At 40.5% G+C, this 13,274-nt stretch overlaps 1 protein-coding gene across 4 annotated transcripts in view; it reads right to left on the bottom strand.

Moving 5' to 3' along the window:
• Window positions 1-692: 692 nt before the first annotated feature.
• Window positions 693-13,274, bottom strand: part of arhgap21b (Rho GTPase activating protein 21b) — a 38,429-nt gene continuing 25,847 nt past the window's right edge. For all 4 annotated transcript variants that reach the window (XM_028021001.1, XM_028021002.1, XM_028021004.1 and 1 more), the window contains 13 exons: window positions 12,943-13,068; window positions 12,553-12,852; window positions 10,941-11,002; window positions 10,674-10,819; window positions 10,454-10,593; window positions 10,197-10,355; window positions 10,031-10,109; window positions 9,873-9,946; window positions 9,696-9,785; window positions 9,442-9,609; window positions 7,579-7,684; window positions 4,095-4,126; window positions 693-3,585 (listed from right to left, as the gene is read on the bottom strand). In XM_028021001.1, the coding sequence (XP_027876802.1) occupies window positions 2,077-3,585; window positions 4,095-4,126; window positions 7,579-7,684; window positions 9,442-9,609; window positions 9,696-9,785; window positions 9,873-9,946; window positions 10,031-10,109; window positions 10,197-10,355; window positions 10,454-10,593; window positions 10,674-10,819; window positions 10,941-11,002; window positions 12,553-12,852; window positions 12,943-13,068 (2,991 nt within the window). In that variant the 3' untranslated portion in view covers window positions 693-2,076. The remainder of the gene's footprint in view (window positions 3,586-4,094; window positions 4,127-7,578; window positions 7,685-9,441; window positions 9,610-9,695; window positions 9,786-9,872; window positions 9,947-10,030; window positions 10,110-10,196; window positions 10,356-10,453; window positions 10,594-10,673; window positions 10,820-10,940; window positions 11,003-12,552; window positions 12,853-12,942; window positions 13,069-13,274) is intronic.

Raw genomic sequence — 13,274 nt, 5'->3', positions numbered from 1 at the left:
TTAATTTCATGTAAAAGCAAAGTTGTTTGTTGTGGCCCTTTCACCCTGGACCTTTTCCACATTCATCCTTGTTGTGGCGTTAGATTACATGTAACCGTATTACATATTCATATATCAAGTCTCTTGAGCAAGATTACAACTTTCTTCCCTGTGAGCTACCCTAAATAAAAGAAAAAGATTAATTTTTGGAGATTTCCCAGAATTCAGATTGTTTTTTAATTTGACATATTTAGAAAAAGCAGGAAGTAAAGAAACGGCAATTTTAAGGCATCAAATTGCAAAGTCAAATTTTTATACAAACCAAAGGTAACAGTTACTTGATTATGCTATAAAATGACACTATGTGCCTGGAAAATAAATAGTACGCCCTATGTCCAAGATTCTTGCATGATTAAGGCCTGTATTCAATTTTATACAATTGAATATAGGTTGAAAAGGTTTTATAAATCATCACATTCTGTTTTTGTTTTACACAATGTCCCAACTTCATTGAAACTGGGGTTGTATCAATGTTATAATTCAAGTTGATTTAAATTGGTTAATTTTCTTGGTACTGGTCCAAGTTTTTAAAGAAAGTTCTCAAATCATCTGTCATTATTTTTATATCAAATATTCATATAGCATTAATTAGGTTTCCATGTAGATTTTTATACTAAGAAAGGACAAAAAAAAAAAAAAAAAATACTGCACGCTTGAATTTCTACCATAAAATTTATTTCCAGTGTTTCAGGAGTCTGTGCACATTCTTCACAATCTGAGGAACATCATATCCATACAAATAACCCAATGAAATATCCCTCCTCTGTCTTCCCATGGCGAACCTCTCTCCACAGAGAAGTACCAAACTGCCAACAACACCCACCATCATCATCGTTTTACAATACTGTACTCGAATCCTGTGATCTGATGGAGATGCAACGTAAAGCAGCTAAAACATGGCATTATTGTACATTTAAATTACTCTTCTTAATTATCACAATGAACATTTAAAATTCAAGTTCCGTTAAAACCAAGAGATGAAAAACGAGAGGATGTATAAAACTTTAAGACCAGAGTGGAATGCCTAAAGAATGGAAGCTCGGCATTTTTTCGTTACCAGCAGAATGACTGAGTCGATGATAAAAAAAAAAAAACAACAAAAAAAACACAAAAACCGTCATTCACAGCAACATCTTCAAGAAAGACAGTATGGCACCCTTAACATTTCAATGTGAGGCACTTTCTTTTTGTAATTAAACATTTCTTTTCCTGATTGATCCTCAGAACTTTTCATTTCATTCCACTGCCGCTCATTGAGAGATGCGTGAAAAATTAAATCCACCATGTCTAAAAGCACATCTTAACACGTGGATCGAAGGGATGTTTACGGCTTTTTTCAACCACACAGCAGGAATGAACATGAACCGTATCAATTTGCATAAGTCCAGTGTCTTCTGGTCACCTTTATACCCTTGGAAAGGCCCCTTTGACAGCAGAGAGCTTGTAGGCAGTCAGTTGCACACAGGCTGTACCAAAAACACACTTCAAGTACACAGAAAAATAAGAATATGTACACTTTAGAATGAAAACAAGCATGTAAAGCTTTTAGTCAGTGTTACAGCAAGCATGTCTGTACATTCTTCATTTGGTTACCGACAGCCTCGCTGACTTTAAACATTGTAACTTTCTTTACACAAAAATAGTTCCTCTGCGATACTAAAAATCTGTACTTTTTTTTTAAACTACTTCCTATTATTCTAAGTTGGATCCTCCTTATGGCATTTCAACTACACCTTACCGCGTTCACTCATCCTTCAACGTACTTCACTAGCTCATCGCTTCATTAGCAACAGGTCCTTTTTTTGACTTATTTTGTCATTAAAAAATGAGAAAATTAAAAAGATATAAACATTTGTTCCATGCCTTGTTCAGAGGTTAGATAAATGATTCATCTGTTTTTATAACCGCACTCACACCTGGTAAAAGACACACTCCAGACAATGTTTGTAAACATGCTCATTCAACAACATTGGTCACGTGACAGAGAATATAGAGACAGGAATACGTTTCACACACACACACACACACACACACCTGTCACAGGTACTGGTAGAAACGTGAATGGACCACCTGGGAACTGGTGAGTTTGTGTGGGTGAGCAGTGGCTGACAGGCTCAGATTTTTGCTCTGTGAGATTTCTCCGTTTAACGCCTCAGCGGGGCCGCGCGCCAGCTCAGAGGAGGACGAGGCACCCGAGTTCTGGGAGTTTGAGCCGCACAGCGCCCCAAGCTGTTCTGAGAGGTCCAGGCTGACTTCTGGGTTGCTGGTGCGGTGGCGCTCGCGGGCGATCCAATCCCCGATGGAGAAGTCCTGAGAGCTGCACTTTGGTTTAAGCCGATCTACGGCTGACAGCTCTGAGCGCGAGCTGACCGGCTGTGACCAGTCCCCCAGAGTGGACAGCTCTGCGAAGTCTCTCTGCCCGCCCATCGTGTGTCTACGCCTGATGTTCTTTTTCTTACTGCGGCCCTCTGGAGATCGGCTCCTCTGGCTGCCCACGCCGAACATGTCATCAACGGACATTCGCAGGCGGACCTTCAGTCGGTCGGTTATCTTCAACTTCCATGCTGGCTCCATTTTATCCAGCTCGCTCCGTGATGACGAGCTAAGACTCCCACTGGATTGACCTTTTGCCGAACCTACAGCCTGCGACAACCTGTTGGGATCTTTGTCGTCCAGGGAGGTCTCGCTTTCAGTTTTCTGCTTGCTGGATTTCTTCCTGGACAGTGTGTCACACTCGATGAGCCTGTGCGACGGGAGTGGTCGGGTGGACTCCGGAAGTTCGCTCTTCTCCGCTTTTCCAATGGTGAACACAGACAGGTCGCTCTCACTGTCCGTCTCCACGGGCCGGCCCTCGCTGATGAGCTCGCTCCTCTCGTCATCGGCGTCTTCTCCCCCTCTGCTCTCGGACACAGACTGCACTTCGGGACTGAGCGTGCAAGTCTCAGCTCCGGTCAGGAACGTCATGGAGGACGTGGTGGAGTAATCCGAGGTGATGGAGCAGACCTCGGCTCCCAGTCCGCCCGGGCACATGTCCGCACCCAGGACCGCGGTTTTGTTCCTCCTCACTCTGGGCACCGAGGCCTGAGAGCTGGTGCTGTTCATCGTACCGAGGTCCGACACGGTGTCGTCGTAGTTGGAGGGTGGGTCCGACAGAGACGACTGATGAGTTACCGCCATGCGGTAGTTGAGGTTTGGGGAACTGGAAGGAGAGGCAAATGGAGGCATCTGATGGCCGGAGGGAACGTGCTCTCCAGGGAGGGAGGCAACCGACTCAGATTCTTTCCTGATGGTTTCATCTGAGCTGCTCCTGTGCTTGTCTTTTTCGCCGTCTTCGTCCGTCTGGCCGCTGTCCTCCGCCTGGCTGACCTGGGACCACAGAGGCCGCTGACCCTCCTCTGGGAGTTCCTTTTTGTTGAAACCAGAGTCCAGGTCATCGTCTGAACTGCTGAGTTGAGATTTTTCTTTATTCTTTTTGCGTTTCCGGTTGGCAAAGATTGAGGAACGCAGCATTTCTTTGCTACACTGATTCCCTGAAATCCACAAGCCCTGGCGATGGAAAACAAAAACATTATTATAGTCTTGTCGTAGGGCGTATTAATTCACACACAAGGGAGAAACAGTGAAAATCAGTTAGACGGTGGCGTGAGTAAAGACTTCATCTGCATTCTGGGGCTTGATGAATATACCCCAAACTCTTGAATGGGGTTTGTCTCCCAATAATCTCCTTGCCACAGTTATCTCTCCGTAGGGAATCAGTTTTTACTTTCACTCAATTTTCCGCTAATACGTTTAAATACATCTCTCTGAAAAGTTATGTTGCCTAACAATGACCTGTTGTGGATAACCTTTCCATCAGTGAAAGGTGGACAACTATTAGGTCAAGCAGATGTACAAAACATGAGATATACATTTATGCTTAAAAAAGATTCCTGGTCAAATTTCATTTTTTATTTTTCTGAGAAACCAGTTTTCAAACTACTCAACAAGAAAAACCTGAAATGTACAAGTCTGACTTTTTAAATTAAAGGTGTTGAGGTATTAAAATGTTTTTTTACCTTGGATTTATTGGAGTCAGGACATGCCGTGTCTGCACAAAAACAAGATACTCATCAGTAAACGAAGGAGTTTTAAATGACAAAAACAAGACACTTGAAGCAGAGATTAAAAGAGACAGGATGGATATAATGAGAGCAGCTGGACGAAAGCAGATGACACATTTCTGACTGAAGAAGATGACACAGGAATAGAATCAAGAAGTCAGCACTAAATGCAAAAAGTGAACAGAGCAGCAGAAGGTGCCTGAGATGAAGGAGAGGAGGTGAAAACCCGGCAGTGAACGACACAAAAAGCAGCTCATGCCCATGTATCGATGGAACAACGGCACATCGGGGACAAACACGGCAGTCACAGAGCATCACATGTAGCCACCGACCAGCTGAAGGCATTCTTTCCCAACTCAAGACGTCACAGAGGAGGGGGAGTCAATGAGTTAGCTCTAACTGGGAAATTTCAGGTGGCCCTGAGTGTATCGGATCGGTGAGTGTGTTGTGAGCGATACCGCTGAGCTGGTGCAGGCAAGCTTCAATGTAACAGATTTGTCTCTCTCAGAGAACTCCTGCCGTGAGCTTAAACATGTAGTCTGTCACTAAAAACAACATAAAAGGCAAAACAATAGTGTGCAGCAAAACTATAGACTTTAACTGCAGCTAACGATGAGAAGCAAGACTAATATGCCTTTCTAAACAAGTACTTACAGAAGCTTTGGACGGCACAGAAACTATAGCAACTCCTGCTCATGACTCCAAAAAGCAACAAAAGGGGGATTCAAATAAAGTCTAATAATTTATCAAAACACTTTAAAGGGTTACGTTTTACTTCATAGCATGCAAAAAAAAATATGTTTGCACTAAAAAGCCACAAGATAAAAACCAAAATATAATAAGAAAGTCCTACAAATGCATAATATGCAGAAAATGTACAGGTAATGATCATCATTGGCCAGGAATAAAAATCAATAAGCTTTGTTTTTCTTGATTGGTTCCAACAGGTGATCAGTAGGTTGAATAGTAAATACTTTTATGTTAATTAAATGTTTACAAACTGAAAACTCCCACTTTTTTCTGTCCATGAAGTCATCAACATGTTCTATGAAGCATGTTGTTTTTATGTTTTAAAAGGTACAAATAGTAAAAACAACATGCCACTTGATGCATTAGTAGGAATAATGTTGAAATCTATGAACCTTCTGTTAGATTCAATCAAATTCTCCCTACCTAGAAACCTGCAGCATTTTATCTTTTCTTCTTGTCTGATTAATGTGCTTTAATTTTAATTGTTGAATTAAAAATCTCTTAAATGAACTTCTGTGGTTTACAGTTAGACACGCAAAAATAAGTCTGACAATTTTCCAGTTCGACTTTCCCCGACAAGCAGATTTTAAAATCAAAACTCCAGTCTGTTGCTAATTAATACAGATAAAGTACAACTGCTGTTTCCAGGACTTTTTACAAACTCAAATTTCCAGAACACTCAGTCCTTTATCGCTATTTTAAGATAGAAAATCTAAAACTTTAGGATGTATTTATGGTAGTTATTTCAATAGAGCAGGGAAGAAAGGGAGAAGGAAAGAAGAGAAGAACCAAAGAAAGAAAGGAAGCACACAAAGAAGGGGATAAGACAGATGGAAGGAGAAGGACAAAGAGGCGGTGAGACAAGAAAGGACGAAGGATATGAGGGAGGAAGGTAGGAAGAAATGAGTTACAGAGACAGAGAGAAGAAAAAACAGCAGGAAGAAAGGAAATGAGAATATATTTAGATATAAGAGAGGAAGAAGGGAGTGGGATGCTGGACTTATTTTAATCTGAAAAAAATTGTTGAAGTTCAGATAAATAAGCTGCAGGTTGAACAAACAGCAATGAACGACCTGGACAGCTTCACTGAGCCTCAAAAACCGACTGGTTCATAAATCATTTGTTCTTCTAATTAAACTCTGTGTAGGAGTCACAAAACAACAACCTAACTATCAGACTTGAAAAAAATCCTAGATGTTTTTTTCCTCTTTCTGGTCTTAGGAACACAACAAATGAGAACTCTTGGCTCTCAAGAGTTAAGTAACACAAGGAGATGAGGTACTGTACAGCTAGGTGTATCTGTAGTCAATGGTGTGAAGTTGGGAAATGTAAAACAGACAAAAATGTTGAAATAAAAATACCACAGACAACAAATAAAATAAAAAAGGCGGCACCTGAAAAAAAAATAAAAGTTTAAAAAAATCTACATGTAGAAACAATTTAGCCTCCATCTACATGCTCACAGTCACTTAATGTGCAACTTGAACGCCTGCACACCTCTCCATCCATCAGTTAGTTAGAACTGGGCTGGGATGTGGCTGTATGAGTGGATTGTTTGTGTGTGCTGGCGAACATCCAGCTCAGTCCCAACCCCACGACCCCGCCCTCAGACATCATGACAGATTATGCCACATAACCGGAAGAGAACCTGAGGTTGTCCGTACCATGCTACTTGTCCTTGCGATCAGCTTAAAAGACAACAAGAGACAGCAGAAGGGCTTTCAGAGAAAGTGCAGCAGCGTGGCTCTGTATCCCCTCAGTTTAGGGTACTGGTTTAAATATGAGATGTGCACAGCACAGGAACAATGACAAACATCGACTTCTCTTTCTTTCTTTATCTTTTTTTCCTCCTTTCGGCCAAATTTAAAAGAGCTGCGGGTTACTGCAGACTAGGCAGCTACACTGGGCACAACACTCGTCCTTCTTCCTACAGTCCCAGCTGTCCATCACTGACAAAACAGAGTCCATCAGGGACACCATCGAGTGATAGACGCCGCCCACTTGGCCTGTGTCAAGAGTGGGTAATGAGTGAGTGCTGGACAAGAATAAGGGAGGAGAAAGAACACACTATACACAGAAGGGCACAGGTCAGAAAGGGTTACAACTTCCATTGTTTATGTTTTTTTGTCTCGTTCAAGATTTTCTTTGGGAAAGAACATGCCGGGATTATGCGAGAGATGATGAGGAGGGGAAGAAAAGAACTGAAAGAAAAGGAGTCGTCATTCAACATAGAAAAAGCACGGGGAGAAATAAATGACTTAAGCACAGAAAATAAAGAGTAAAGCAAAGAAATGAACAGAAATAAAACTTGGACAAATTTATATCTGGGCAGAAATAATAATAATAATAAAAAAAAAAACTAAACAAGAAACAAATGGTGACAAAACAGATTTTAAATTAGAAAATAAATCAATAAAAAAAGCTTCGCTGCAAGGTGTTTCTCAGCAATTGTTCAGTGATTAAGCTACTTGATGGTACACACTGAAAAATGACTGAAAAAACTTGCTGTAAAAATACTCACAAAAACAAAGCTGATGTTTTTGTTCTCACTAAAAGTATTTAAAACAATTAAAAGATGTTTTATAACATTCAGAATTCAAACTGTAATCTCTTATTTGATACATTTCTATCTGCTATTATAATGCATACAGAATATGGCTGCTGAGGGGAAAAGCTGCTTCTGAGTTACCTGAGACTTCACCAGAAGAGGCAGGAACCCGGCTGATGTTAGTGAGCAGGTGGCCTATATTGGGCACAGGCTGAGACTGCACTGTGCTCTCCTGCTCAACGACAGTCTGCAGCATCAACAAGGGAAACAGAAGAACAGAAAAATTATATTTAACTACATATTACTTGAAAGTATGTAGATAGTAAGAGCTAACAGTGTGTTCAGTGACTGTAAGCAAAACGCAAAAGGTATTAGAGGCCAATACTCAGAGCTATTAACTACCTTCTCACACTGGATGTAAGGTGATTTTTTTAAGTTGCAAAACATTCTGAAATCATGTATTTTTCATGCCACTCATCAAACACCCACAGCTTTATATAGGTGTGTCACGTAAAATTAAGGGTGAACCAATAGATCAGCCCTGATCTCAATAATTTTGGGAGATTGGTTATCGGCTGATACTTAAATGTGAAGCCGATCTTTTCTCCCTCAGCAAAGTTCTAAAAATCAGCCACTGTGCTCTTTTGCTCTGCCGTGAGAGAAGTTTGACTGACAGATTGGTCCACCAGGTCATGACTGCACATTTGAAGTTATCACCAGTCACCCCACTGTTACTAACTCAGCAACTTCCTTGCTATTTTTAGCAAAATTTCAGACCAAAAGAATCAGTATCACCGAGAATACGAATTGGCAGCTGTAAGACTGCAACTGGTGCAGAAACTCCAGCTGTAATGTAGTAAAACGTAAAACGGTTCAAAGGATCTGAGTAGTTTTGCAGCAGTGACGTGCGGTCAGGGGAGGCAAATGAGGCAGAGCCTCACCTGTCATAATGGAAAAATATGATAAAATAACTTATATTGCTATTTTCACCCTGTGGTTTGTACTGTAAAGTATTTACTTTTTCATTTAGCTTAACCAATTTTGATTATTTGTTCCTCAAAATCGCTGAATTTTTGCAATTTCCCATTCAAATGCTTGGTAGCGCAGCCAATGAGGCAGCAGCGAGCTGAGCCTCACCTGGGATTGCGCAACCTCTCGCTAACTGCACTGGCTGCCACCCTATGGGAGAATGTTCCTCCTGTCTGTACGTCGCCAATAAAATGGTTAAAAAACATTTAATATATCAACTGATTTTCCATAATTTAGCTTATATACAAAGTACTGTGTTATTTGTCCCCAACTGTGTGTGTAACATGTTTCGTGTCCTGAGGAGCGATCAGAAACATCAGAGAACAGATTGGAGGTGAGGCAGGCAGTTCTCTTGCCTCATGGCAGGGGGCGCTCATGATCCCAGACATTGTGACTCCACAACTGCAGAGTAAGAGACAGTAACAGCGAGCTAGCCATACAATAAAGTCAAGTGCAGCGATATATTTATAGTTTTCTCCTCTTACCACAGCAATCACGTATTAATAATCACAAAATAAACATTAAGCCTAAAACTATACTACTGCAACAGACTGAATGTTCTGCTTTTTGTGTGGGAAATATTTGAGTGTTTTTTTAGGGGCGTTGTTGTCAGTTGCTATGGCAACGAGTCTGCGTGTAGCCTGGCCAGGAAAATACGTGGTTTTGAGTTAGTTACTTGAACGGTTTTTCCCTTTGCTGTGGAGCACAGCACGAAATTAATAATACCTAAATTTCCAAGTTTCATTGAGTTAACGGAATTATTCTACGGCGGCAGCGCGACTATGGATGGCATGTAAAAGAATTGTCTTTTTGCCCTCCAGCGTTGTCTGCATGACCAAAATTTCCTTATGTAAACATAACATGCAGGTGGTCCACATTTGTACATCTGATTGTGATTAAGTCAGTGCCTCACCAGCTTTGCACCTCACCGCACGTCACTGTTTTGCAGCACACTGAGAACAAAGTACCACTTACAACTGGATCTTCACTGCCATCTTCCATAAAGAACCAGTCAAACTGCTGGACAAGGTTCTCAACAATCTTGCACTGGTCTGGCATGTGATTGACCATGTCGGTCATGTTGTCCTCTGACGTTCTGACCAGAGTCGGACCGAATACGATTGCCAGGTTGCGAGGCTCCATCTAAAGACACCAGATAAAGACGAGTCAGGTAATTTGACAAAATCCTTAAAAGGCTAAACTCAGGATCTGATGGCGACATGTCCGACCTTATTCTGTTCACAGTTATCGGAAACCTTTTTTAGGTGAGCGCAAAGAAATTTGAGAGTTTCAAGGTGATGAGTGGGCAATTCATAGACCTGTAAAAAAAAAGAAAATAGTTTCAGTATCAATCAACTCTTAGTGCTAATGCTAATTAAATGTCCCTTATGTCAGAATATACTAACCAGCCTCTTGAGCTCCTTTAAACGCTCCACTGAGTCTTCTGTTCTGCTGGCTTCAATAAATTTATCATATTTTTCTGAAAGTAGGACAGAAAAAAGGCATAATTTGGTACAAGCACAAAAACAAAACTATTTCTATACTTTGACTTTTATAATCTTACCATTTGTAAATAGAGGTTCTGGAAGTTTTCGGAAGAATGACTTTAATAAACTGCTAATTACGTTAATGTCCCTCCATTTCTGCAGAGATTTAGAAAATAAACAGAGTTGCATGGCAGCAGGTCTTACAGAGGATAATATGAGACAAGCAAGCAGTCAGTCACTCACATCTTCCTGGATGTCAATGTCAGCCATGCCTTTGGTGTTGAGCTCCTCCTGCATGCTGGAGATGGCAGCGTTGTTTCCAGGAACTCTGTAGATTCCAGTGTACTCCAGTCCTCGCTCCTCTACGACTTGACAGCACACCTCCACGAGCAGCGGAACAAACTGCACAACAATCAGTGGGACAAAACTCGCATACCTCAACAACAATGCAAAAAGACACATTGCTGAACAGCAACACCGAACAAACATTTAAAACCCACCCTGTTAGTTTGAGCAGGTGGACAATCTTCAAGACGGACACCGAAAGTGATGCCGGCTTGCTTCTTTTCAAAAGGTTTCTTCATGATCCCAGCTATGCCGATTTTCCAAGCTCCCCTGTCTCGAGGTGGACTTGATTCATCTGTAAACGGCGCCAGAAATAAATGAGCCACCTGAGATGACAGATGTTCTAACCACCGTAAATGATCCTGGTGATGTTACCTTTCATCACCCTTCGATCCTCTCCCGTTCTGGGCGAATGGGAGCTGTGGCTCCGGCCTTCTGTTTTACCTCCCAGGAATGCTTGCTTGATGCTAAGCGACTGCCGAGAGGACTTAGGGGAGGGTTCTGATCTGCTGCTGGGAGCACTGATCAACATACAAAGATAGAAAGATTAAAACAAAGATTTACTTTTTGTTTGGCATTCAATTTAAACAGTCATTTCTTTATCTAGGTAACCACTAGGGGGCAATGCAGTGCCCTGTATACCTCATCATGTTGTATTCTTTTATCTTTCTACTGATCAAATCCTGGCTGGTAACAGAAGGATTCTGTAAAACAAGAGAAAATCAAGTGATGACTCAGATAATATAATATAAAATGTAAAAAAAAAAATTTAAAAAAATCATATGACAATTCATATAAAAAAAAAAAGATAGAGAAACACACCAAAAATAATCGCATGCCCAGAATCTGTGAATTTTCTGCTACCATAGTTCTGACTGTGGTAGCATATCGACTAGGAAACAAAAAATCTGATATTTTTCTGACACGTGAACATCTCTAAGGTATATCAGGTTGCATTAACCCAGATAGACTTCTGGTGTGAAAGCTATTACCGATTGAAGCATTTTCAAAGTTATTTTTAGAAATAACTTAAAGTCAAAGGAAGCACAAAAGCTGTAAAAGAAAAATGTTTTGGGAAGATCCCATCAACCTCTCATTCAGGCTGTTAGAACAGAAGTGGACTTTAGTGGGAGTTGGACATTTCCAATTTTGATTTTTTAAATCAAGACTGGACACAGATGATATGGCCAGGTTTAAGTAAAAAAAACAAACAAAAAAAAGATCACTACAAGTCAACTAACATAAAAACGTACTAGATAATATCCAAATGCTAATTTTTTAAACTTAAAAGTATTTAAAGAGCAATAAGGGTCAATGCAAATATTTGGTAAATTTGAGACTTTTTGAGAGCTTTAAGATCTTTATGATTTAAATTTGCGACATACAAGAATTACAAAAAACAACTTGGATAAGTTCATTTAATAAGGTAATTCAAAACTAACAACTAATATTAGATAAAGTAGGAAGTGTGTGAATGGCCATGGCCTTTTAGTTGTAAAGCAAACAAAAACACCTGAATAGATCAACAATATCCATAATAAATGTAACAAAAAGAATTTGCATTCGTACGGACAATGTATTTCCAAACAAAGCAATTAGTGAGAAACATATACATTTAAGAATCAGTTAAATGTAATTTTAGGCCCCATATAGAAAATCTGGTCAATATCTGGACATTTAAGACTTTCGAAATACTTTTTCGGTCCTTCTAGAAACCTTGAAATCATTTTTAAAAAGTCAAAAGCCCTCAGTCTGAAACTCTATGTAACTACAGTCTTTTCCTTGTGCAATGAATGAATGGATGAATGAATGAATGAGTGGGTGAATAAACATCCTTTTTGGCCTATGATGAACAAAGACCACTCCAAGTATCTAGCTGAAAGAAGTCTTTGTGATCAACAGAGGCTATTGTCATGTTTCCCCTTCACACCCGTCCTTTTTTTTCCACTCAGGTAAAACAGGTTTGAAACCAGCTTTTATTCAAGTCATTGTTGACCATTTTATAAATGATACTTTTGATCCTATTCCATCACTGATCTATGTTTTGGTTACAGACATATTTGTTTCACTATGCTGTAAAATCTTATCAGATAGCTTGTTTTTGTCCTCCATTAAACAGGTGGTGCACACCATACTGATGATATCAGTGGAGGAAATAATGACAGCATGAGGGTCAACTCATCAGATGGCAATTAATGATCTGACTTGGCAACACACACACAAACACAACAAGAATCTGTCTACCCACACACACCTCCTCATCTGGGTTACTGTTTTCCTGGATCACCCTGATCCATGAGAGCATGTCTTCTCTCCCCTCTGCCTGGAACAGATACTCGCAGTCTGAGGTGGTTAACCGCAGCACATTCTTGCGTCTCGTTTCACTGTAGGAGATGTCAATCAGACAGGCCTTGATGCTAATTCGGAGTGGGTCCTCATCAGACTGGGATGCGGCGTGAGACAGGGCATCCTTCTTATCTTTGTAGAGGGTCAGGGTGTGGCCTTGTAAAATAGCATACATTTGTTTCCAGGATCTCATGCCTCCACCAACACGCTGCAAATTGAAAGACAGAGAAATCCTTAAATGTCACATTTTGAGTAATGAACAGGGCTCATGAAGGAGTGCTTGGGCATGACAGAGTACCTTATTCTTTTCTGTGCTAAGCTGCCTGAAGTTAAGAAGCCCTTCCTTGGAAGAATCAGCAAATACATCTAAAGAAGACTCTCTACGAGATCCAGAGTCCCCAGTGGGTTTATGCCCGTCCAGTGTCTGGAAAAGTGAAAAATAAAGACATTTTCTGACATTACTACATGACAGCAGAACATGACATGAAACTGAGTCAGAGGGGAGGATGACATACAACAAAGATTTGCAGACAGAAATAGACTTATCCAAACCTAAAAGAATTGTTAACCAAGTAAGCACAACAAAGATTTAATATTAGAAAATTACGGCTTTTTGAAATACAATGGAGT

Source organism: Xiphophorus couchianus, chromosome 6, assembly GCF_001444195.1.
Source record: "Xiphophorus couchianus chromosome 6, X_couchianus-1.0, whole genome shotgun sequence".
In the NCBI taxonomy this organism is placed as follows: domain Eukaryota; kingdom Metazoa; phylum Chordata; class Actinopteri; order Cyprinodontiformes; family Poeciliidae; genus Xiphophorus; species Xiphophorus couchianus.
Note: the sequence above shows the minus strand (reverse complement) of the source record. Positions and strands in the feature narration are given on the sequence as shown.